The sequence below is a fragment of the Leuciscus leuciscus genome (assembly GCF_965113295.1).
Source record: "Leuciscus leuciscus genome assembly, chromosome: 7".
In the NCBI taxonomy this organism is placed as follows: domain Eukaryota; kingdom Metazoa; phylum Chordata; class Actinopteri; order Cypriniformes; family Leuciscidae; genus Leuciscus; species Leuciscus leuciscus.
In genome coordinates, this window is record NC_138731.1 from 18,628,363 (window position 1) to 18,655,296 (window position 26,934).

A 26,934-nucleotide genomic window follows, 5' to 3' on the forward strand; every position below is an offset into this window, starting at 1 on the left:
GGAAACAGAGTGTAAATGTGGACTTCAAAGATGTCTTATCCTGTTGCGCCCTCTATAGGCCATGATCAGCAACTAGTCGACGTCAAGCTTATAGCGCCATGGCAGAGAATTAAAGTCGACTAGTCTGTGCAAACCCTAGTGGACTTCTTGATTTCGATCAGACCCAATTCTCATACTTGTATAGTTATATCTAGTGGGCATTAAATGCCTAGTTCCTGCTCCTTAATCACGGTCACTCGCCCCTTATTTGCGTTTTCTCTCATTCTTGTGACCTTGAAAGGTCAAAGACCGTAAATCACTTTTGACATGTGGTTTAAAGGTGTATATTTAGGAGACAAGCAATCGACATCTCGCCGTCTCGTAAGCATTCCCCAACCTGTCATGCCCACCAACACAAGGAGATCTCCCAGGGGATTGTGGGTAAGCACTTATCTCTTATAGCACCAGCCCTGATTTACACCTTGTCCAACACCGTCAAGAAAGATATCCAGGAATGACACACATACAGACAACACACATACTACCTGTCTACCTCTCAACAGTTGTCAAGATGGATATCTGGAGAACAGATCCACACACAGACACAAATAAAGACCCTCATCTAGATGGGGACAGACCCTCAAAAACAAATGTTCATCAAGACAGATTGTCGGTGCGAAAATTTAACTGAACGTCTGTTAAAGCATCTGTTCCGATCCACAACATTCGTTTGTCGTCAATGCGACAAATATGTGCTCTAATTTCTTTCCCGTCACACTGCGATGAAAAATGTCCAACCAATAAGATTCACACTTTGTCACAAGCCGCAGTTGTTACTTTAATCATCTTTTACCAGCCAAAGCTTGTCTAAATAGGTTTTGACCACTTCACCAGCAGGCCAACACGCTAAACCAGCCAAGGCCAGCAAACCAACTTTGGTTGGTTTAAGCAGGTTTCAGCAGGATACAGAGTGTTCTCATGCAGATCCCCTTTTATGAGGGATCAATCAGCTGTTTTAGCAGTTGGAAGTTGATGAGTAGCTCAGAAAGGAGCAGCTATTTATTAACCATTACAGCACAGCACCCCTAATTTACCTCATGCATCCTCCCTATAGTGTCTATGACAACAATGACATTGGATGGCGCCAAATCCAGGCTGATGGTTAATGGGTCAAAACCAAGTGTGCACAGAGCCTTCTTTGTGTGTGGTGCCAAGGGTTCAGCTCAGGAGAAAACACCCACCCCTTATACGTCGACCTCATCTGTCCAGTGCAAAAACAGCATGTACAAAAGACAGAGAATTCTGGGCAGGGGGGCGGAGGTGCACACGTGGCGTCTTAGCCTTCAGTCAGACATTTGTCTCTCTGCAAAACTAAAATAACAACTCGGGGTCTTGACAGCAGTTGCAGCAGCAGCATTATTTCACACTAATCTTTTGATATACACTCATATATAATATATGTATATACATTCATGGCACACTCAGCTATGCGCATAGATACGGCTCTAGGCTTCTGTTAAAAATTAAACCGCTCTGTGAAGTACGGCCACAACAAATGCACTTGTTTCACAACAAGCTGAATTATCACTCTGTTTTGTCTCAAATGACCGCTCTGGGACGTATGGATACAATCTGAGTTTAATCTGGAGTTAAAGGGATAGTTCACCCAAAATTAAAAGTGTGTCTTCATTTACTCACCCTCATGTTATTCCAAACCTGTATGAGTTTCTTTCTCCGTTGAACACAAAGATATTTTAAAGAATGTTGGTGACCAGACAGTTGGCGGAACCCATTGACTTCCATAGTATATGTATTTTACGACAATGGAAGTCAATAGGTGCCGTCAACTGTCTGGTTACCAACATTCTTTAAAATATCTTCGTTTGTGTTCAACAGAATAATGAAAAACCTAATTTAGAACTGATTAGCACTCTACATGTGTTAATACAAATGGCCGCTTATTTAATAAGCATAAATAGTAAGTGTTAACTATTATTCAGTGATATAATAAATTCTGAAGTATTTTCACAATCAACATTTATCTGCATTAGAGTGCTGTAGCAATGATTCCTTAAATCTGGAAATTAGTTTTTCCATTGTCCTTAAGTCAATGCATTTTTGAACAGCTTTTTGGTTAAATGTGACTGAATAAAAAATGACAAGTGACTGTTAAAAAATATTTATCACTGAATCATTTAAGAGATTCATTCAAAAACACTGATTCATCTGGTAATTAAACAAGTGAAGTCTCTGAGTGAGTCATTCTATCAAAGGATGAATTCAAATAAATTACAGATTTTTTAAATAGACTGCAGCAATTAACATTGTCAGAACTTCTAGCAAGTTATTTTGTTTAGTCCACGGGAGATTAATTATCTCTATTTTAAAACAAAACAATTGTGATTCTCAATTTATCCAGAATCGTGCAGCTCAAGGTTGACACAAGCTCAATATATTTTCATGTTTTATTCTACAATATAAAATAAAATGTAGATACCCCAGTAATATACCCCTTTTGTTTGAAACGAGTGTCATGAAACAAGTGGCTATATGACATTTTGTCATCCGGAGGGTCGGTGGATGTCCACGCACACAGTCCGCATGCAGCCCAATTTTTGTGTCCGCCCAGAAGTGCAAATATAACAGTGCATGCTCCATTGTGTATACCTTGAAAGCTTTGCTGACATTACTGTGCGTGAGATGGAGTGCAACACAGACAATTAAGTATACCCGGGTCTTTAAAATACGGTCTACAGAGGAAGCTGGTAGAGTTTTGGAACAGAGCTATAAAGCTACCCGTCTCATTTAGAGTGAAATACTTTGATGAAAAAAAAAAAAAAAAAAAAAAAAAAAAAAAAAAACGCCAGAGGAACATCCTGTCAATCGTTAAGTCTAAAAAAAACCCTAGCCCAAGGCAGGAGCATGCTGTGTGATAGGTTAGTGCGTTCCCCTGTGCGGGAATGCCTTGATTCCCACTGGTCCGTGGCTCATTGGCAGCTCCACATCAAACCCAGTGCAGACCAGCAGGAGGTTTAGGAGGACCAGAGTCCACAGTGAGAAGATAAGGAGCAGCTTGTGTTCTTCAGAGCCAGTCTCTGAATAGACTGCACTTAGAAAGGGGGCTACAGTATAATCTAAGCCTCAGTTGTCTGACATTATAATGATACGAAAGACCCTTTCAAAAGGTCACAATCAGATGTTAAAAGTGTAATTACCATTATCATCATCATCATCATCAATATCTGTGCTGTCTCTACTTACCTGTTCATAACCATTGCGTTGGAATTCCTCAAAGCCAAATATGTCCAAGATGCTTATTTCAAGGGCAGGATCTCTGTCAAAACAGACAGGAAAATATTTCAGGACTGTAGAGGGGAGGGTGATCTGAAGTCAACAATAGCTTAAGTGCAAGGTTTTTCTAATATAAAAAGCTGTAAAAAAAACAAAAACAATTCTTAAAGGTCACTGACAAGAAAAAAGTGCATACAGGTTTTTCTAAGAAACAAAAGGTTATGTCAAGACAATTCCATCATAATTTTGACAAAAAAATGACACTGCATCTACACCAGAAGCACCCTGTTGTCTCTGGAAGTGTAAAACATATCAGAATGTGTCCTAACACCAACCAATCAGGAGGGAGACCAGGAGTCTCACACACCAATAAGGAATGAGAGCATGTTACTTCAGAAACAGTAACATATTTAGAATTTAAATGCATGTATTTGCCCTATTTTTAATCACTTCACCTTGGAAAACTGTTTATAAATCAAATTAAAAAGCAAAAATGAATTATATTTGTAAATAAAAATGCGGTGCACTGGTGTGGTGCTGTGGCCTTCATGGTGGAAACTATCATGCCCTTTACGACCAGTAATAAACATTCTCATATGTGCGTCGATGAACATTAGCCTAATCCAATGCGCCCACTGAACTGCTGACCAGGACACAGCAGGTCAAGCCTGCTTTGCCCAGTTATCGATCACACTTCAGAACGGTACCTTCATTTACAATGCTAAACCTTTCACCTTTTGTAAAAAGATTACAATGGATTTTTTACTGCGTGAATGTGCGCGAGTGATTATTCCTTTAGCTCATTCCATATAGTCATTCATATACAAAAAAACATATAAACACTACCGTTCAAAAGTTTTGGGTTGGTAAGATTTTAATTAACAAAAAAAAAAAATATATATTTTTGAATATATTTTAAAATGCAATTTATTTCTGTGATGGCAAAGCAGATTTGTTTTTCTGCATCATTACTCCAGTCTTCAGAGTCCCATGATCCTTCAAAAATCTGTTTAATATGTTGATTTGTTGCTCAAGAAACATTTCTTTTTACTATAAATGAATGTGTTTACATGCACCCTCTTTAATGCAATTATAATGGGATTTTGGCAATAATGTGATTAAACTATGCATGACTTCGATCGATCTAATCTCATAATCGTAGTAGCCATATTTGCATTAAACTATAATGTTGAAAACAGTTGTGCTGCTAATCGTTCTTGTGGAAACAGTGATTCTTGTTTATGAGTCTTTGATGAATAGAAAGTTCAATATAAATGTCTTTACTAAAACTTTCGATCAATTTAATGTCTTTTTCTGAATAAAACTGAATAAAGCGCCAAATGCGAGTAAAAATTGGTGTTGGCAAGTATATGAAAGTGTCACTCGCCAGTTGGCCGGTAACATTTTTATGAATTCATGAACGTGAATGACGCTCAGGACAGTTGACGGGCCATCACTGTAGTGTCACGGAAGTTTAAGACTTGACGATTGAAATATTCGAGCGCAAGCAGACGCGAAAGGGAGCTCATTCCGTTACAGAAAGACATTGAGCGAAAACTAAACTGGGCTCTCTTTCACGTCTTCTTCACGAACAAATTCACACTAAATTGTGTAAAAAAAAATAGCGAGTATCCTAGTAAACATAGTCGGTTACATATGCCTTAAGTACAAGTAAACCGTTGAGAATGTAAACGCATGTGTAAAGTATCAGTATATTGGATCCATGCAATATGTCTTAAAGTGACAGTAGCCTAATAATACTGCTGCTGTCTGTATTTTTAAATGTTAATCAAACAACAAACAAGAAAGAAAACAAATCTCTCACTGCTCTTGACTGAATAAAATGTATAATTAATAAGGATGTTTAATTTATAAAGTGTTATTGAAGCGTTTATTGCAGACTATGCAGTGTTATTTCACATTTGCTTGCTTTATTAAATTTCTGTACTAGGAAAATACTGTCAGACCTACCTAATAAACATGAAAAGCACTGTTGATTTCATTTGTATCTTTGTTATATTATATTTAATAGTGCTTTTGCTTGTAATTTGAGTATTTGTTTCTTATTTTTTTACTGACTGTTTACTTGTCTTTTTAAATGTATATTAGTCAGGCTAGAAGATTTAGTTGTGGTATTGACATTTTCACTGGTATCTAAAATTTTGGTGTCATAACTACCCGTTTTTGCAAAAACAGTTTCCCGGTCGGTAAAAAATATGTATGGCTGGTACATTTGCTAAGCCACTAGCCATTGGCATGTGTATATAAAGTCAAATATAGGTTCAAGGCAGGTACAAAATATTAACTGGTGATTAAATAATTAGAAGCTGCCAAGTTCTAATTGTTTCTGCATATTTGTATGTCTTTAAAGATGAAAATATGCTCAGTTTGTTTTTGTGGAGGACAGTGAGGCATGTGAAATTATGTGGAATGATGAGTCACTGTGACTTGCCTATGTGTGAATACAAACATACTTTGAGTTCCACGGAAATTTCAGTTTTAGCTGCGAGATACCTTTCTCATAATGCAATGCCGGCGCACTGGGTGTGTTCTCCTGCTCGAATGCTACTGGCTGTGCCGCTTATCGTCAGGTGCTCTCGCATTCGCTGTGTAAACTATTCAAAAAGTTCACCGTGACCCCTTGTTTTGACTGATGTTAAATCACAGAAGGTCTCTGAGAAGGATTTGGTGTGAGTTTCTACTAGTCACAGCTGAGTGCGTTCCGCGAGCATTAGAGTCGAATAATCCGTATAGATCAATAGCTGGTGAGCGTCCCTGCAATTATATGTACACTGAAATGGGACTGTGCACTTTAGAACAATGAGGGAACAATGTTTAAACTAACTTAAAAAAAAAACTAAAATTGTTCAATAATCTCGGTTTATGCAGGCCTCTTATTCACAAGCATAAAAAAATAAATAAATAAAATAAAACACATCATCCATATAAAACCATGCATCTATCCTCACATGAATGCATCTTACCCAGTGTTTTCTTCATGGCCTTGGAGGTAAAAGTTAATGTTATTGACCAAGAAGCTGAAGAGTCGTCCGTACAGAGCTTTGACCAGGAAGTCTCTGTGATGGTTGGACATTTCAACAGTGTGGCGCCTTGTTATGACATCACCTAAAGCAGAGGGCAAATGCCAAGCGATTAGTGACTTTTAACATTGTCTGTCTGTCTGTCTGTCTATCCATTTATTCATCCATAAGTCTCTACCTATCTGCCTAATTTATTGTTCTGTCTATCCATCAATCTATCAACCTATCCATCAATCAATCTACCTATCTATTTATTTATTGTTATGTCTGTTTCAATGTCTTATTTATTTGTCTATCTGTCTGTCAGTCCATCCATCCATCCATCCATCCATCCATCCATCCTTGTACCATCCATCCTGTACCTACCTGTCTATCCATCTATTTATCATTCTGCCTGTCTCTCTGTCTATCTATCCAACAATTTATTACCTTGCCTTTCTATATATTTATCAATTTGCTTGGCTGACTGACCATCCAAATATCCATCCAATTATCCACCCATCCATCATTCTGTCTGTCTGTCTGTCCATCCAATTTATAATTATGTCTGTTTATCTATTTATCGGTTTATAAATTGTTCTATTGTTCAATCTGTCCATCCATCCATCCATCCTTAAATATCTACCTATTTGTTTATCCATCTATTTATTATACTGTCTGTATCTGTCTATCTAGCCAACAATCTATTGTCTGCATATTTATCTATTTGTCTGCCTGTCAATCTGTTCCATCCATCCATCCATCCATCCATCCATCCATTCATCCATCCATCCATCCTTAAATATCTACCTATTTGTTTATCCATCTATATATTATACTGTCTGTATCTGTCTATCTAGCCAACAATCTATTGTCTGCATATTTATCTATTTGTCTGCCTGTCAATCTGTTCCATCCATCCATCCATCCATCCATCCATCCATCCATCCATCCATCCATCCATCCATCCATCCATGTTGAGTTTTGCTACCCCACCAGCTAGACCATCACCAAACTAGCATTAACAGCATCTCAATTCAAGCTGGTCCTTTAAACAGGGCTGGGAGCACATACAAAAGTAGAGATTGCAGTAAACAAAAAAACCAAAACAGTCAGTGACAGCTCAAAACAACAGGGGGACAGAGCAAAGAGGAAAACAAACAGGAGACAGTGTGTCACAATTTGACTGATATACAACGCATGTGGGTGGCTGAAAAACAAGCGGCCCATTGTTGGTTGTGCTGGCTGAGGGGACACGGCACATGCTAATGTGGAGGACACACAGCGCCCGGGCTCCGATGATGTGACCTTTGATGATGTCACACACTGAATCACTCCATTTGCTATGCCATTCATGGCCGCCACAGTGCGTCAACTTCCAGATGCACACACTTCCAATGTCTGACCGTCAGTCAGTGGCCTCTGATTGCTGCATATATTAAACTGCACAAGTGTGGCATTGTAAGGATGACATTTCTCTATGACTTGTTTAAGAAATACAACAACCAAAACAACAAGTAATTGCAAGATTAGTTCACACAATTACACAAGTAAGTTCACCCATAAAATAAAACTGTCAACGTTTATTTCAGTAACGTCCCCTGACCGTAAATTTAGGTGGGGCAGATTCTGGGTCTTAGTACTAGCTAAGCTTAGCATGATAAACATTTTGTACGTTTTATTTTCTAATCGCTGGACACATGTAGATACACTTTTGGCGGAGGTATAATGTCTTTGCATTATTCAGCCTAAGGGTGGCAACCTAATGATGATTGTTAGGTTTTAAGTACACAGAAGATAGTATTGCGTGTATTAAGTATTGCCTTAATTTAGTATTTATTGCCTCTGAATTGTGTTTTACAATGTTAAATAGTTGAATCATTGTAGGGTACTAAATATTTACCTCAAAATTTTGCACCATTTATTATCTGCAATACCATAGTGTAACCACTAAATGGCTAAATAGCCCTATATATATACACATTTACAAACAGTTACTGCTGAGAACATTATTACTAATTATAATAAAACATTATACTGATGAGGACTACTTTTCTAAAAGTTGGCATTTAAATGCTGATTTGAAGTGTCAGATTTTGCATTAGGCAAATCTGGACACAGAGCATTTTGTTACTCATACTAGCTGCATATAATGGCGTGATCAGTCACATGAAAGTAATCAATCTAATCCACATTCGAGAATATATGAAAACAAAATCATCTTTAAAATAATTTTAAGAATAAAGGTGGAAAACACATGTTGAAAAACCAAACTTTATTTATTTTGTATCATCTTAAATTTCACCGCAGTGAAACAGCTGTTCCCGTGGCCATGCATTAGATCATCGAGTCAAAACCCAGATAACTCAGATTCATGAATGAAATGTTTTAAATTGGACCAACTGATTTATTGAAAAGATCTGGATCAAAATAATGCATACATTGCTACCTCTAGAGCTAGGACTCAAGATTTTCAGAGAATAAAAGCAACGTTTCGATCTTTGATCTTTTCATCATGCAAAGCTATCGTATGGATTATTGGAATATAGCATACTAGTGATATTGACCACTTTGATATTACTTTGATGTTTTTTGGACACTGTTTGTAGAGCAAATGATGGCAGAATTTAAATTTGGGGTGAACTATCCCTTTAAAAGAGAGGCATGGATGCATGACAAAGCAAAGAAGACAGAGAGAGGCAAATCTCGGACAGACACAAAACAATGCCAAGTCTGCTTGTAATTATAGGCAATAGGTCGGTGTGTCCTCGATGGCTGAATTAGGTTAATATCCAGACATCATGTGATTCATACATACTCCACACTTGTTATATAATGGCACAGCACGCGCACAGTCTAGACCTCGCAACAGAACTGTGCGTTTATGTGTGTATATTTTGAACAAGGAGACAGTTATCCAATTGAGCCAGATTGGGCTCGCCAGCAACACAATACGAGGCCAAATGCTTGAGGCCACATTCATTGATGGGTTTGTGACTGGGGAAAGGCCAGTACATCTCAATGAACAGTGTCAGCAGGCCTCTCTGCAATGAGACTCACTCTTTACATGGTGCTATGCTAAACAAGCTCACTTTAAATGAGTGTGTTTAGTCCGTCTTGTTGATTGGAAACTGAAACTAGTACCTTTGAAACACTGGACATCAGACGTGAGGGCAGAGCCTAGATCCTCAGAGCTCACCTGCAACATCCCAGCCACTACAGGACAAAAAACACACATTCAGATACATTTGTATGATTACAAAGGTTTACAAAGCTAGATCCTGATTGGATAAGCCACATTTAAAATCATTATATAAAAAATTCAAGAAAAATCTAAGAATCTTAGTAAATGAGACCTGATTTAAAAACAAAATCAGTTCAGTAGCACCCAAATGCCTGGTCTGTTCCTTTGGAAGTGTAAAATACACAAATACACATTTGCAATCTGAATAATGTACTGAATCTCCCGGAAACTTCCTGCTGATTTGTGCCCTGCCATTTCCACAAGCTTGTAATTTATGACAGGTACTGCCTTCACCTCTCAGCGATTTCTTGCCTCTTATTTTAATTAAACTATACTAATATATTATGTACTATTATTATATATTATTTTCTTATTGTTTATAATTATTACACTACAATTTCAAATACCTGAAACTTTTGAAAGGTAAAGTTTCAGTTATGTTTTAAATAGTCCTTTCAGTCATTTTAAATTGTAATACAATTTCACAAAAAAATATGTTTTTACTGTAGTTTTGATCAAATAAATGCAGCTTTGGAGAGCAAAGCTTTGATTCTCTCTCTCTCTCAAAAAAAAAAATCTTGGCAACCCCAAACTTTTGAAAGGTGCTGTATATTAATTCTTAGAGATAATTACAACCACAAATACTTGTTATGAGCTTGTACAATTCATTAACTTAAATAGTACTGTACATGATAGTGCTTGCATGATTTAAACGGCACACTCACCATTTAACAACTTTTAATGTGGCTCATCCAATCAGATTTAAGAGTCAACATGCTATTAAACAAACACAGTCTTGTTTTCTACTATGAATCCACGCCTCATATTATGTACTTTTAAATTACAGTACACAAGGTGCCAAATGCAAACGGTAATGAGCATGAGTGTGTTTGTGTGGAGTGTATCCATTAGTGTATAATGGGACGTGTTTATATGCCCATTTTGAACAGCGATCTTTCATATCCACAATGACAGAAACCTCATAGGGATGTACATGTATCAGCTTTTATATTTGAGCGCGCTGACGTCACTTGTTTACCCAGGCTCAGTATTATGCGTGTCGTTATGTAACACGAAGGAGACCGAGTGGCCGTTCTGTTCCGCTGCGCTGCTCTGCAGGGCTTAAGGAAACAGGTGACCCTGTGTGTGTGTCTGGAAAGGAGCGATTAGCTCAAAATTGTAGGACAGAGTGTGAATGTGCTGGAGGGTGCTGTGTATTATTAGAGTGGCAGAGAGAGTTTTCCATTGTGTGGTGAGTGATTCCACTATTAGGCCATGGTAAGAATTGATGTAAACAACCCAGGATGGTGTGACAGTTCTTTCTGCGTAGTCACCCGCCCACTTCCCCCTGTCTATCCTCCAGGGCTCCCGGCGGAGGAGATCGGCCCCTGCTGGCCTCATGGCGCAGCTGCACCACTGACCTCTATCTAGCAGCTGCAAATCGGACACAAACGCAGTGTCAGCGTCTGTCAGGGCGGTGAAGCGCACATCTCCCAAATGCAGCAGTGCAGAGAGGACCACAAACAAATTCTCCACCTCCTGAAAGCCAAACAAACAAAGTGCTGAGAGTCAGACTGGACTGAGAACAGAAGCGGGCCTCTGAAGAAACAGGGCCGATTACAGTCACATTTGAGTGCAGGGTCCAATATTACAGATTCAAATAAAATGTTCCTCATTCGAGTTGAGCTAGAATTATTTGCTATGCTTTGTTTAACCACTTTTGACAACACTGATATGATATGCTGATCTAAATACAGAAATAAATAGAAGTTCCACAACATTAACATTCCTGACATTGAGAAAATATGAGGGGGGGGGTATTATATAACACACACACACACACACAAATCATATACATTATATGTGTGTCTATATACACACACACATCAATTATTGTAATTTTTTATTGATTGTGCTCAGTTATTTTAGTATTATTAAAATGTTACAGTATTTGATACTTTTCATTAGCTTTTATCTGCATATTTTATAAATAAAACAAAAACGTTTATTATTGTTTACTTTTTTTCACTTAATTTTAGTTTGAGTGTTAGTAACTTTCTTATATTCTTTAGTATTTTAAATATATATATTTATTTCAGTTGGTTGTCAAGACAGCATTTCTAATTTTCATTTAAGCTAAAGTTTTTCCTCTAATATTTATATTTTAATTTATTTTATTTCAGCTTTATTTTAATCAACAAAAAAAATCATGTTTAATTAATTATTAACAGTCTATTAATTAATAAAGTCAGTAAAAATGTATAATAATAATAATAATTATAACGTTTGAAATCAAGCAGTGTTGTCATATTTAAAGGTGAAATACCACAGGAAATATCTTTGCAAACATGAAGGGTCTTTGAATATAGTGTTGGACATTGGGTCAAAAAGCTTGAGAACCACTGATCTTTGTGTAAAAGAAAAAGATGAGGAAGTTGTATAGACAGGGATTGTGAATGTAGAACAGACTGTGCGAGTGTGTTAATGTGTGTGAGGGTCATCGAGGGTCGTGCTGCACTGATGGGATGAGAGAACAATCCTTTTTTAATGAAGCTGATTTACAGGTTCCTGGTAGGATTAGAACACAGTGTCTGGCTGGAAGTCAGGTGTTTGTGTGAGAGATAATGTGTGTGTTTGGACCAACCACACAAACTGAACGCATGACTCAGAACACAGAGTAACACTGATATTACAGCCCTAGGCCTACACTGTAACAAAATGTTCATGTATCACCATAAGGGTGTGCATGTGTGAAGGCACACACATATATGGTATATACTGTACAGTAAGCCATACGCTAGAGTCCTGAACATACCGTTCTAGTAGTGAACAATAACACACAGGTTGGCAGGTTAGTGTGGCCTCAGGCTGAATGCTACTCTGAGATGTCTGTTTTTATAGTCTGCAGACATAGTGTAATGAGTTATAATGTTTAAACCTACATAAATCAGCACAACATGTCTGAAGCGGCTGTCAAAGTCAAAGGCATACCAACTCTCTCCATCTCTGTATATGTGACTCACCTAAAACCAGAAGCACTTTGTCTACTTTAGACGAGACAGCTCAGCTTCTACTGAGGTTATAAAGTAATGTCTGGATGTAAGCAGAGCAATCCAAAAAGCTGCCTGCACATGAAAATATAGTGAATAGTGTAACTTCATATTGTTACAAAGTCGGTAGTATATGCAAATAAACAATGTTTACTCTGTGTTAACTGGACCGATAAATTCACGTTTATTTGTCAGCATTCTTACCTATACCTGATGGCGTTCTGCTTCCGGTTGGTGGGCGGAACTAACAGAACGGCAGTTTCTTTCAGTTTTTCCTCTCCGTTTGCCCTAAAACACTTGACGCATCTGAATATGCCTACTTCTTTACTATATAGTATGTGAAAAACAGTATGTGAGCCGAGTAGTATGTCCGAATTCATAGTATTCATAAAACAGTAGGCGAAAAGAAAGCGGATGACCTACTACTTCCGGTGAGATTCTGAAGTGCGCATTCACTGGACACTTTAATATCCCATGAGGACATTTGTGAAGTAGAAGTGAAGCAGTTGTGAAGTAGGTCACATGACAACGACAAAATGACGGATGTAGTACGTCCAGATTTCATTCATACTAAACACATTCTTATAGAACACACTTTTTTTAGTGGTCGCAAAGTAAGTTTCAAACCAAATGTAGTACCCATCTACTATATAGAATGGGATTTTGGTCGCAGCAACTGTGTCATTGTCATCCAGTTTGAAATGTTGACTAAAAACACAGAGGTTTCTCAGATTTTCCATTGCAGCGTTCTCTTTGTATTTAAGATTCTTTGCAGCCTTTACAATGTCCTTCAATGGAAACCGAAAGTAACTCAGTCCCGCTAAACATTTACTTTTTGAATTCTTGCAACCGGGATCCACACAAGTCGACACCATTGAAACTAAAAGTTTGCCAAGAAGGGGTGTTGAAGTTTTCCTACTTTTATTTTTTATTTTTGCAAAAGGGAAGACAACAGCCTTTTTTCTCTAATTAGGTAGCAAACCATTTAATTTATTTCCAGTACCTTTTTAAGGTTGGATGTCACATAATTTTTTATAAAAATGTCATGATTACTTTTAGCACTTGCAAAGCATTTAAATATAAATAAAAGTTGAATTAATTTGTTATTTATTTCTAAATGTATTTATTCATTTATTTCCAGGTTTAAATTACCGGTAGACTTTAAATCCAAAAATTTGTATGTGAAGAGTTCAGATGCAAAAGCCTCTAAGTGCCATCTGAAAATTTCTTCTAGAATGATCATTTTTATCAAGCTTGTATATTTAAGTTCAGTAATTTCACTTAAATGGCAAAGAAAGTTACCCATGAATCGTCATTTAAGTGAAATTACTGAACTTAAATATACAAGCTTGATAAAAATTATCAATCTAGAAGAAATTTTCAGATTGCACTTAGAGGCTTTTGCATCTGAACTCTTCATGTGTTCTCACATTGTCTTTCTCTCTCTTGCACACACTTGAAAAGAGAACCAAAAAAAAAAAAAAAAAAAAATCATGTGTAGTAATTTTGCATCATTGGATAATGGATAAATGTGTTCTTGAAGATGTGTGTACCAGTCTGTTGAATCCGAGCGCTCGCAGAGCCTGTTTAAGGGCCGAGAGCTTCTCTCTGCTCTGAGGACATGCAGTAGCTACTGCAGGGGTTTCACCAGGAGCCGCTGTGCTCAGACACCTGAAAAAAAAAAAAAAAGAAAAAGATTTGTGATGATTTAGACCTTACGTCGGCAGTGCCATCTTGACAAGAGCAATTGGTGTGGGACTTTAAGAGCGCTAAAGTAAGTCTGAGATGTTCAAATTGTCAACGACATACTCACAAATTCAAGTCAAAGTAAGGTGAACGTTCAATTTTTAATGATAACCTTCCATTTTACCCCATGCATGATTTGCTGAGGACACTTGGAGTCACAGAGAGTTTAAAACTGGGTTCACCCAGTACACTAAAAAAAGCATTTTTTTAAGATTTACAGTATATAGTGTATAGTAAACTTTCATCAAATTGCATTGAATAATCCGTATTCATAAATGTAAATATTTTCTTTTTCTGTTTTTACCTATGAATACAAATAACTTAAATGGTTCCATTAAGATTCATACAAAATGTTTTATTAAGCTCTAGTTTTTTTTTTATATATATATATATATATATATATAATTAATTTGTTCCCTTGTTAAATCTAAACAAGGCAACAAATTAGTTCAAAATTGCCACGATTTACTAAAATGAGGGAACAAATTAATAAATTGTGGGAACGAATTGTTAATTTGTGGCCACGATTTAACAAAAACAGATGAACAAATTATTACAACATGGCCACGATTTGGTAAATCGAGGGAAAAATTACTATTTCGTGCACAAAATGTACTTAAAACAAAAGAAATTAGTTAAACGTGCTGACGTACGAGTTAATCATGGGAATACTTTCATTTGTTGCAATGATTTCCTAAAAATGAGAGAAAAAATTCTTATACTCGTATATTAGTGCTGGACAGCGGTTAATCGCATCCAAAATGAAGTATGTGTTTACATGATATATGTGTGTGTGTACTGTGTGTATAATTATTTTGTAAATACACACATATGCATGTATATATTTAAGAAAAATGTGTTATTTATATATAAAATATTTATATATAATATAAATTATGTATTAATCCCCATAAATAAAAAATAAAAAAGGCCATTAATTCACAAATATTGCCAAAATACAGAGTATATATATACAGGGTTCTTGCAGGTTTCAGCAAGTCAAATTTAAGACCTTTTTAAGACATTTTACGACCATAAAGTTTGAAATTTAAGACCTACCAAAAAAAAAATTCAAATCAAAGAATTCATTTTATTTCAATGAATTAAGTAATTGAAAAAACATTAATTTAATTTACAGATAAAACGATTAGTAACCTTCCACACCCAACAACGTGTGTCAAATTGTACTATGCATATTATACTGTAAAAAACACATAATTAGTTGATTTTAGTTGATCATAGTTGATCATAACTAGAGATGAAATGGCATGAACATTTCATTTCAATGATTATAGTGACAAAAATGACCACGGTGATCACAGAATCCTGTTCAAAAAGTACTAATACTACAGAATGTCGAAAACCAGCAAATAACAAATAAAATTAGCATCAATATGCACTTTTTGTTTACATAAACATTAAAATAATACCATTAAAAATGATAGCCAGATTTTAAAAGTGTCTTGCAACATGTTATATACTAACATACAAGTTCAAATAAAGTTTAGACAAAAAAGTTGTTTTTATAAAAAGATAAACCTCACATATTTCAGACTTTAAATAAATTTTTATAAAAAGATAAATTACTGACATTTACAATGCACTTTAGCTTATCTTTTATTATTAATAGTAAAATTCGGTCGGATTTTCCCGTGGCGTCTGTCGTTGCAATGCAACCGTGCACTGCGCTCTCCACAATGCATGAAAACAGGTCAGGGGTAAAAAAGGTGAGAAGGATGCGGCAGCAAAAAATCCAATCCAATCAACTTATATATATATATATATATAGTGCTTTTTAAATGTTAAATTCATCAATCTGGTGCAAATTAAACAAAGAAAAATGATTTTAGTTACAGTGTCTGTCTACATTACTACTACATAATAATAGTTACAATATTAATCCCATGATAGTAATAGCCATATATTGTAAAACAAATGCACTGAAAAATAAAGGAAACTTTCATAATTAGTTTTGTACTAATTTCTATACTTGAAAGAGTATATTTCTATACTTCACATTAAAGGTGTGATTGGGCTAGCCCAATGTCAATCAAGAAAAGAACCAATGGGCCGCTGATCTACGTGTTTCATGGGGGGTCAGAAAAAAAAACAACTAACGCTGACTTTTTATTGACCAATGCATTACATACTAATTACGCACTAACCCAGCGCCGCCAATTAAGCAAAACAAAACGAATGGGCCGCCGATGCACGAGTTTTATGGGCCGTTAAGACAAAAAACGAAACAAAAAAGTATGAGATGTATCGGCCCAAAAAGCACGTCGGCCCACCGGGAATCTCCCGGTAGTCCCGATGGCATTAGCCTACATGCCTGGACGTCACACAAAACAAAATCCTACCTGTAGCCTTTCACCATCCACTTATTTAGCTGCTGTCGCATCAATTGACATGCCATCTCCTTTTCCCTCTTTCTTTTTCTAGGTTTAGCCCCGACAGCTTTTTTGCATTATCCATCTTTTTCGACGACAACTCACTAACGTTACTCGTTCCTGCTCGCTCAGCGCTCACGGCGCCCGCGCCCGCTCGCGATATTTTCCCGCCCTCTTCTATGTCAAAATTAAAAATAATGACATTGGCAACATCGCTGTCTGTATCTGACAGGACAGTTAACATTGTAAGCTAACTTACCTCAGGCTTGCTTTCCGACGTGCGGTTCTTTGTTCGGCAGTGTGTCATCAGACTCGCAGTGTTAAAGACTTTGAAAACAATTCTGCCCTACTCTGACTCGGATTGGCTGTCAGGTTTCGGCATTAGGAATGATGATTGGTTTTTTAAAGCTGCTAAGTTTATGGTAACTATAGAGATATACCGGGTAAATGCTGGCCACGACCACGTCCATGCACGGCCACGCTTGCTGTAGCTCTGCTACAAGATTCATTTACGGAGAAGAGAAAAACACCCGTAGTGTTTGGGTGCACCCGCATCCTTCCAGTTGAGTGAGCTTTCAATGTTGTTACGGAAAGGGGCGAAGCTGATTGGTTGGTTCTTGTCACATGACCTGCGGTGCGTTTGCGGCATTCTGAAGAGTTGAGATTTTTTTTTATCTCGCTGCGCCTGGAAAAAAACGAGTGCGTCGCTTCAGTTATGAGCGCGTTCGCGCCTACATTTGAACGAACTTGAGCGCGCAAAAGATGTGATATGTGAACGGCCTGTTGGCGAGACCTTTTTTAGACCTGACTAAATGAAATTTAAGACCACGGATCAAAATCTGGCTGTTTTTAAGACATTTTAAGGCCTTAAATTTAAAGTTCAGAATTTTAGACTTTTTAAGACCCCGCGGGAACCCTGTATATATATTTTTTACAATATTTGACTTCATGTTAAGATTTGGCAAGGGAGGTCTTGAAAAAAAAAAGGTGTTTCTCACAAAAACAGCATGACATAACACGTATATCTACATTGCGTGTGTTACCTGTGGGCTAAGACATTGTTTAGGTATAGATTACTCTTCTCCTCTGCTGAAAGCCCCTCAGCCATCAGGTAGAAGATGTTAAAGTTCTGCTGAAGCGGTGGCATGCAGATAACCCTCGACTTCTCCAGCATATAAGTGTACAGACGGCCTAAACAGTGAGAGAAGAGTAGATAGATCGTCTTTGTAAATATTAGTAGAGCAATTGCACCCTCTATAGGTGAAGGATGCCAGATCAGAAGTCCTCTACTGAGAGCTAACACGATGTATTAGTCCTGTATTCAAGCAGCACTATGAATAAGCATAAAAACTGCAGTCAAAACTACCTCTGAGCAGAGTCTTTCTCTTCTCGCAGTACTGCAGTGAGATCAGCTTGATGAAACGGCTCGCTGAGGAGTTCATCTGAGTCTTAGCATGGCCAAAAGCTTCCAAGATCACATTCACCTGCAAACAACGACAGAACAATTAAGAAGTAATTACAAAAAAAAAAAGAGAGTCAGTGGCATAGTGGACAGGCATGCAGTGTCGTGATATACCCCCAGCTTTTATAATTGTAGATATAATTGTTGCCTTTGGCTTGCTCAGTTGGGGATATTTTGGGGATATTTAATCTAATTTTATCAATCAATAAATTCCTCTTGAAACAAACTTTGTTGTATTATTTTAATTTAATACTGTGAAGCTGCTTTGATACAATCTGTATTGTGAAAAGCGCTATACAAAACTTGACTTGACAAGATGAATCGTCTGATTGTGGTTATTATATACAACCCAATTATTTTAGATAACCACAATAATTGTGCAGCTTAAATTCAATCACACGTTGCCATCCAGAAATGTAAACGCATAAAGAAATGCCATAAAACAAACAATATTTATTTATTTATTTTAATTGAATTATTATTATTATTATAATATTATGTATGATTCCAAGAATAATATACATAAAAACACAGTATTATTAATAGGCTTACACTGAACAAAATTGAATTTATTTAAATTATTTATATGACAATTAATCTTCAGCGAAAAATTCACGATCGTGACAGGCCTGAGATTCCAACGTGGACTCCGTCTCAAACCCTAATGAGCTGCCTACCTAGACAGCATTAAGGCATTTACAGAAAGATGATAAAGCACAAAAAATAAATAAATGACGTGAGCCATTTCCCCACCCACAATTTAAAAGTCCTGTACATTAATTCCACTGTCATGCCAGGTCTTTGGCTGAGACATCATTTTTATAGGTACTCTATTTGGTGCCAAATTTGAAATAATAATTGCTTTGCTGTGTATTTAATCATGAAAATATGTTAATTAATAGTGTGTGTCTGAGAGAGAGAGAGAGAGAGAGAGAGAGAGAGAGAGAGAGAGAGAGAGAGAGAGAGAGAGAGAGAGAGTGTGAGAGAGAGAGTATGTGTGTGAGAGAGAGAGAGAGAGAGAGAGAGAGAGAGAGAGAGAGTGTGTGTGAGTGTGAGTGTGTGTGTGTGTGTGTGTGTGTGTGTGTGTGTGTGAGAGGGAGAGAGAGAGAGAGAGAGAGAGTGTGTGTGTGAGAGAGAGAGAGAGAGAGAGAGAGAGAGAGAGAGAGAGTGTGAGTGTGTGTGAGTGTGTGTGTGTGTGTGTGTGTGTGTGTGTGTGTGTGTGTGTGTGTGTGTGTGTGTGTGTGTGTGTGTGTGTGTGTGTGAGAGAGAGTGTGTGACGTGTGTGTGTGTGAGAGAGAGAGTGTGTGACGTGTGATATAGAGGATATAAAGCTGCCTTTGGCTGTGTTAAAGTGCATTTTCTATCCCCTTCCCTTGCGAACTTCTCATTCACTCGAATGTGCATCATTCCTTATGATGAAACACCCTAAACCCTTGATCACTTGGAATCCGCAATGGAGCAGATGTATTATTTATATTTTTTATTCCCTTGTATGCTTAAAGGAAATATAGCTACAAGTATTATGGTTAAATGTCAAAATAACTCCAATATCATACACTAGAGTTTTGTGGGGTGGGGGGAAATAAAGCACGACCTGCTGTGACGTCACAATCATGTTGTATTGTGAAGTGTACATATTGAGTAGACTTGCTCCCTCAGTCAAAATCGAGTGGTTGAGGGTCTGTCCTAATAAACTTCCCTCACTGAATTCAATTGAAGATGAATGCATTTCAAAATGGTGACGGGGATTCCCCTGAGGGGAAGTGCTTAGGGAAATTAGCGAGTGTATGTCTGTATGTATGCAGAGGTGGACAAAGTACTTCCTTACTTGAGTGAAAGTACAGATATTACTGGTCAAATATTACTCCGTTACAAGTACAAGTTGTAAAGATCAATTTTTACTTGGGTAAAAGTACAGAAGTACTTGTTTTTAAAAGTACTTAAGTATCAAAAGTAAAAAGTAAATGTCAATGCATTGTTTTATTATAGTTGCATTGTTGTATGTAATACTTATAGTGCCTTATGCCTCTGAAGCAACCTAGTGAATACACCTAACAGTTAGTAGTATCTGTGGAATTAAGAGCTTTTAGAATGTTATAAAACAAAAAAGACAGCCATAATCATCTTCATTTTTTATGTATTTACACTCCAACCACCCCAACAAAAGCAGTACACATCTATGTGTATCCATTCATGCACATTTGAATCAAGTGGTCTGTAAAAATCCAACCTGGTTAAAAACCTAGCAACACAACCATAGCTGTACAACTGCCCAACAGCAACACTGCTTTATCACACAGCAAAACAGAAAGACATATTTGCCATGGATGGGCAAGGATCTGTCTGTTTATTTTGCCACCAGCCGATTCGTGTTCAAAGAAAATGATGGGAAATCGCTGAACTTCACGACACGTGACCCTACAAGAGTGATTACTGATAGGCTGTCTCTCACCTGTAAAAAAAACAATCACGTTTTAGAGATGAAAAAATAAATAAAAACAATCATCCCCTGACTGATGTTACTACTTTCTACTCAAGCCAGACCTTGACAGAAATGTAGTGGAGTAAAATGTACAATATTTGTTTTTCAAATGTAGTGAAGTTAAAGTAAAAAAAAAGTTTCCAGAAAAAAAATAATACTCAAGTAAAGTACAGATACTCAAAAAGTGTACTTAAAGGCACACTATGCAGTTTCCGTTTTTCTCAAATACTCGCCCTACTACGAGTTCGTTTATCATCGAAATGATTTCGAAGCTGTTATATTAAGGTACAAATCTTGCATAGTGTGCCTTTAAGTACAGTACTCAAGTAAATGTACTTCGTTGCTGTCCACCTCTGTATGTGTAGGCTCACAATAGCCGCGTTTCCACTGTCGGGCCAGGGCCGGGCCGTGCTAGTGCGTGCCAGCGCCAGTCGCGTTTCCACTGTCACTTCCGGGGCTTGATCGGGGCTTACTCTGGGCCAACGGCCAGGATTTCTGGCCCGTCGAATACCTTGGGCCAGAGCGGGCCAGCTCGGGCTAGAGGAGTGGTTACGAACAGAGGCGGAGTTCACCTGAGTCGGGAGACGGCAGCGCCGGATGATTCTGTCAGCATTAAAGACTTTTAAAATAATTTAACTCTCGTTCATGTTTGAATGCCTTGTGTTTGTGATGCAAAAAGACTATGCGCGCTAACCATTACCATAGTAAACATAGTAAACGCTTGAAGATACGCATAGTAAAAAAATATAGTGAACGCTTGAAGAAATCAGACCAATCATAAAGGCTATCACAGTCGTGTTTTTATTTGATCTGTCGGTAGCCTACGTCTCGTCTCATTATACCGGACTATCATAAAATAAAGCAACTTTTTTTTTCGGGAGCTTCCTCTGTTTCTCAGACTGAAAATATCTGCATGGGAGTCGAGAGAGTGCTAAAGCTCCTCAGGTCGTATTTTTGGTGGCATATATTTGTAGAAATGATCATTCTTTCTAAATGTGATGTAAATATGTCCTGTAACTACCAGATAAACAGTAACAGACGCGACTGAAGAAGTAAGTGTGTCCTCTTTCTTTTGTTAAATAGACCTAACGGTAATTTATTTCTGAGTGACTAATGTGCAATTTTGACATAAATTAATTCATTATGATCAATGTATCACTTTTTATTGTAAACCTGTGGTAAAACATTGATGCTTGGGTTTTAAATATTCAAGTAAACAACAAAAATGCCAGCAAACGGACGCTTTTATCATGTTTTGTTTTCAACGCTGTTTCCAGTGATTTCTGATTAGTTTTCTGATAAAACTTCCATTTGTTGGTGAATGGGTTAGTGTGACGTTGTTCCAGAGAGGCGTGTTACGGGCGTGTTTTAGTGAAGCGCTGTGGAGCTTCTGGCCCGACAGTGGAAACGCAGGCCTGGTGCTATTAGCCCGAGGCTATCAGCCCGGCACGGCCCGTTTAAAGCCCTGGCCCGACAGTGGAAACGCGGCTAATGCCACTGTGCTCATGAAGACACATAATATGGGCATTTGACACTTGCTTCCACCAGGTGGCGGTAAGTCACCATTGATAAAATGTGCTCATTAGGAGACACAATAGTGTTGAAATCACACACACACACACACACACACACACACACACACACACACACAGACAGATGAATTCAAGTGTAATAATGTCACCCATTGCTCCGGGCCATTAAACCACTCTAATAGTTTCTGTATGTGGATATGATGTCTTGAGCTAACAAGAAATGGCTCTTTCTTTGAGATTCAACCATAAGCACAAACTGCCTGCCTCAGGCTTTTGGATAGTCATTCAAAGCATCTAATTCTCCCATGAATAAGAGAACAACAGCTGTTTGAGGCTATCATGACTGAAGGATAACCGGAGTAACTGAAAGCACATAAACACCTCCAGGGTCAAGATAAAAGAACACATGTGAGGAAAACCACAGAGAAAATACTGAAATACTGAACACAATGAGTACATAAAACATAATCATTACATAAAACAGCGTATAAGCTACGCAACTATAGATTTATGGTTAAAAAAAAAAAAGAGAGAAATTCGAAAGTAACACTTTACAACAAGATCCCATAGATAATGTTAGTTAATGCATTAACTAAAAATAACTAACAATGAGGATTTAATTTGTTACACTGTTTATTAATCTGTTAACATTAGTTAATAAAAGCATAAGTTTACACTTTATTTTAAGGTGTCATTGTTACAGAGTAATTATATATTTAAGTACTGTGTAATATTATTTAACAACATGTTCTTACTATAGGGTTAGGATTTGGTTGAGGGTTAGTTGCATGTAATTATGCATAATTTACTGTTATTACTATGGTAAGTACATGTAACATATGTAACAAGGACACTGTAAAATAAAATGTTACCAAACATAACTGTTCATCGTTAGTTCACGTTATCTCTGGTCCATTAAATAATATTAACAGATACAAATCTTGATTTTAATAGCGTATTAGTAAATGTTGATATTAACATTAACTGAGATTAATAAATGATTTGGAAATAATTTATTAGCTAATGCAGTTACCTAATGTTAACAAATGGAACCTTATTGTAAAGTTTTCCTGAAAAAAAGAAAAAAAAAGCGAACATTAGCTTAATTAAGGATATTTTACATGGTTTTTTTTTTTATATATAAGTTTGAATTATTTTGTAGCTCAAATAAATCTTTATTTAATTTTTTTTAAAGATCCTGAACTATTTAAAAATGTAAAACAAAGAATACAATTTTTTTTATTGCGTTGGGGACCAAATTATTACAAAAGGCAGAATCATGTTAACAAGAATTTTCCTGTAAAACGTGTTCGTGTCTCCTGTGGATGTATGTTGTGTTCATTAACAGACAGGACAGACTTACATGCTTCATCCGAGGCTCTAAAGCGAAGCCTTTGGGACTTGAGCGAACAGCCAGGTGTTTCAGGATGTGCTTACAGGCCATAGACTTCCCAGAACCACTCTCTCCACTAGACGGAAAGAAAAACAAAGTGATAAAGGTGAGAATCTCACTTAAAAATAAATAAATACTATATTTACTTTTAAAATATGTTAAAGATAGCACAACATATACCAATATTATGTATAACTATTTTGACATGTTGATATTTTCCACTGTTGTGGGCCAGTCATGGCTGATTTCTGGGAACATGGAAGAAGTAGTGGGTGAGTTTTGGTCTGCTTCCGGCATGGATCTGGTTTAAAAGCTGGCAAGTAGCTTTTGGGACAATCTTGGGCCATATGTGGGCCAAAGTCGCAGCCAAAATTTAACAAGATTCGTCCCAATATCAATTTGCTATCAGGGTTTAATATATTTTGACAGATTTTTTTATAAATCAAAAATAAAATGTTTACATATTTGATTTAGAAAAAACGTTTTGGGAAATATATGTTGGAAATATATATATATATATATATATATATATATATATATATATATATATATATATATATATATATATATGTAGGGGGAATCTGCTTAGTTAATTGCCATTAAAATAATGTGACCGCAAGAAAAGAGGAACTTTTAGGCAGCTTTACAGAGATTGTAAAAAAAAAAAAAAAAAAAAAAAAAAAAAAAAAAAAACTCTGTAAAGCTGCCTAAAAGTTCCTCTGTCAGTGTAAAGAGTAAAGACAAGACCAAAAAAACAAAACCAAGAGAACAGTTGACTTGTTAAAGACCTCTGGGCCGGCGATCTCCTAGTGAGTGTGTGTTCCTGTCAGCCTCTTTTCGGTTTACCATTGGGAGATCTTATAGTTGGCCAGGGAGCCGTTTCACTGCTCTCCACATCACTCCAACATATGAGATGATTCAGTCAGCCTACAGCAATATACTGTACCATCAAAAGCCTCATGACTCAAGACTAAAGATCCCTGACCTCTGCCTGGCCAGCGGGCATCTTTCTTCAAAGCAAGATTCTGACCACATGATATCCATCATATCTTCACTTATCCAAACGCACTACTATTTGGGATTTGTTCAAATCACTTGTTCTTCTGTTTTATACATTTAGTCGTTTTCTCCACCATATCTATACTATATCTATACTATATATTTACTGCCTCTATGATTATTGATTGATTGATTGATTGGTGTTATCTTTCTACAATTTCTAAGTGTTCAAGTAAACTTTTCACTTATTTTCTGTACCTCTTTATTTTTGTGACAATGTCCATAGTTGGTTTCATTGGCATCTACTGCCTACATAGGAAGCATCCCAATAGAGGAAGACAACAGATGCCACAACCGATTCCAACAGAGCTTAAAGTGAGCATGTTGCTAAGCTAAATAATCTATAAAACCATCCTAAAAGTACACATTACAAACAAATGTAAAGTGTAAAATGTAAAACACACAAAAGTACTTTTTTTTCCCTAACCACAGTAACAAGTATACACTACCATTCAAAAGCATTTTTTACTTTTTTACATTTCCAGATATATATAATATTTCTGAAGCATATGGAGTAATGAAAGTAGTGAACATTTTGCTTTACCATCACAGGAATACATTACATTTTAAAATATATTAAAATAGAGTAATATTACTGTTTTCCAGTATTTTAGATCAAATAAATGTTGCCTTGGTAGGTATAAGAGACTTATTATGCCTACCATTAAAAACGTATTCCAAACTATGAAATGTAGAGTAGATTTAAAGGAGAACTCCGGTGAATTTTTAAGTTAATCTTGATCGTTAAACATTTGTGAGTACTGTCTATAGAAAAAAAAAAACGAACCGGATCGGTGCTTGCAATGCGGAGCTGTTACAGTTAATGCCCAGAGCTCCCATTCAGCTAAAACGGCAGTTCTGGGGGCATAAACCTAAAGAGTGTCTTTGTGCCTCTTAACAGACACAAAATGCAATTAAAATGTCTGTCCAACATGAACAGGGCCCTTACATGACAACAAGATGCGTTTAGCAACTTAGCCATTGTTTAAACTCACCTAAATAGTGTTTTAGACGGCTAGCTGTAGTCTCGCGCTGAAGTCCCGTGGGAACTCGGAAAAAGTGCGCGTGATTTTTTTTTTTTTTAAACCACTTCAGGGGAAATCCCGCCCTGCAGCTGATTCTAAGGTTTTCATTGGTCATGTCAATCGTCACTGTAACCTAAACCAATTAAATCAGCTGCAGGGCGGGATTTCCGCTGAAGTGGTTTGGGGGAAAAAAATCGCGCGTGGGAGGAGAGTTGTGTTCCCACGGGACTTCAGCGCGAGACTACAGCTAGCCGTCTAAAACACTATTTAGGTGAGTTTAAACAATGGCTAAGTTGCTAAACGCATCTTGTTGTCATGTAAGGGCCCTGTTCATGTTGGACAGACATTTTAATTGCATTTTGTGTCTGTTAAGAGGCACAAAGACACTCTTTAGGTTAATGCCCCCAGAACTGCCGTTTTAGCTGAATGGGAGCTCTGGGCATTAACTGTAACAGCTCCGCGTTGCAAGCACCAATCCGGTTCGTTTTTTTTTCTATAGACAGTACTCACAAAGGTAAAACGATCAAGATTAACTTAAAAATTCACCGGAGTTCTCCTTTAAGAATTAAGTACTTTTATAGTTGATATTTCTTGCTAAATAATCTTATATTAATCTGCCCAGAATTGGTCAAAATGCCACTATATATATATTTCTTTCTTTTTGTGTTGATTTATTTTTCACCAGTATGTTTACAGGGTGTTAATCGACACCACGGCTCAACTACTAACAAGGGCTTTGGTAGGTGTAAATCTCGTTACTGCAGTACATCCCACTTCATATTCTTAAATGTACAGTACAGCAATTTTATTAATTACATGCGTTCAATGTTACGACCTCTTAAAACGAGCCATAAAGCACAGTCAAGGAGCTCGCAGTGATAACTACCATCTCCACATGCGGCGTAAAGAGCCGGGCTCTTTCCAGACACCCGCGCGAGAGAGTGAATGGAAGAAAACAGTCTGAGCAGATGGTTTTAAAAGGTCATTCGGCCTCCCACTAATCATTTTCTGGAGGGTCTGATGCCTTTTCTTCCCATTTTTTCATTTCTTTTTGGGAAATCTATTCTGGGTTGTAATTGAACTCAAGGGCGCAGTGCATTCCTGAGCCAGTAGCGAGTAGGTGTTTGTGTGTGTACTCGTGAGCCTCTTGAACCAGCATTCCAGCACTTTTGTTTCCCCGGTTCTGTAGTCACTAGAGCATGGCCCTCACCTGCGGGACGAGCGAGCGTGCATGTGTGTGTGTGTGTGTGTGTGTGTGTGT

General features: G+C 37.1%; 1 protein-coding gene across 6 annotated transcripts in view; it reads right to left on the reverse strand.

The window, feature by feature from the left end:
* The window catches only part of myo16 (myosin XVI), a 236,169-nt gene that overhangs the window by 68,584 nt on the left and 140,651 nt on the right, over positions 1 to 26,934 (reverse strand). For all 6 annotated transcript variants that reach the window (XM_082175792.1, XM_082175791.1, XM_082175790.1 and 3 more), the window contains exons 14-21: positions 23,560 to 23,665; positions 18,087 to 18,204; positions 17,764 to 17,911; positions 14,138 to 14,255; positions 10,956 to 11,073; positions 9,435 to 9,506; positions 6,255 to 6,396; positions 3,241 to 3,313 (exon numbers count right to left, since the gene is read on the reverse strand). In XM_082175792.1, the coding sequence (XP_082031918.1) occupies positions 3,241 to 3,313; positions 6,255 to 6,396; positions 9,435 to 9,506; positions 10,956 to 11,073; positions 14,138 to 14,255; positions 17,764 to 17,911; positions 18,087 to 18,204; positions 23,560 to 23,665 (895 nt within the window). The remainder of the gene's footprint in view (positions 1 to 3,240; positions 3,314 to 6,254; positions 6,397 to 9,434; positions 9,507 to 10,955; positions 11,074 to 14,137; positions 14,256 to 17,763; positions 17,912 to 18,086; positions 18,205 to 23,559; positions 23,666 to 26,934) is intronic.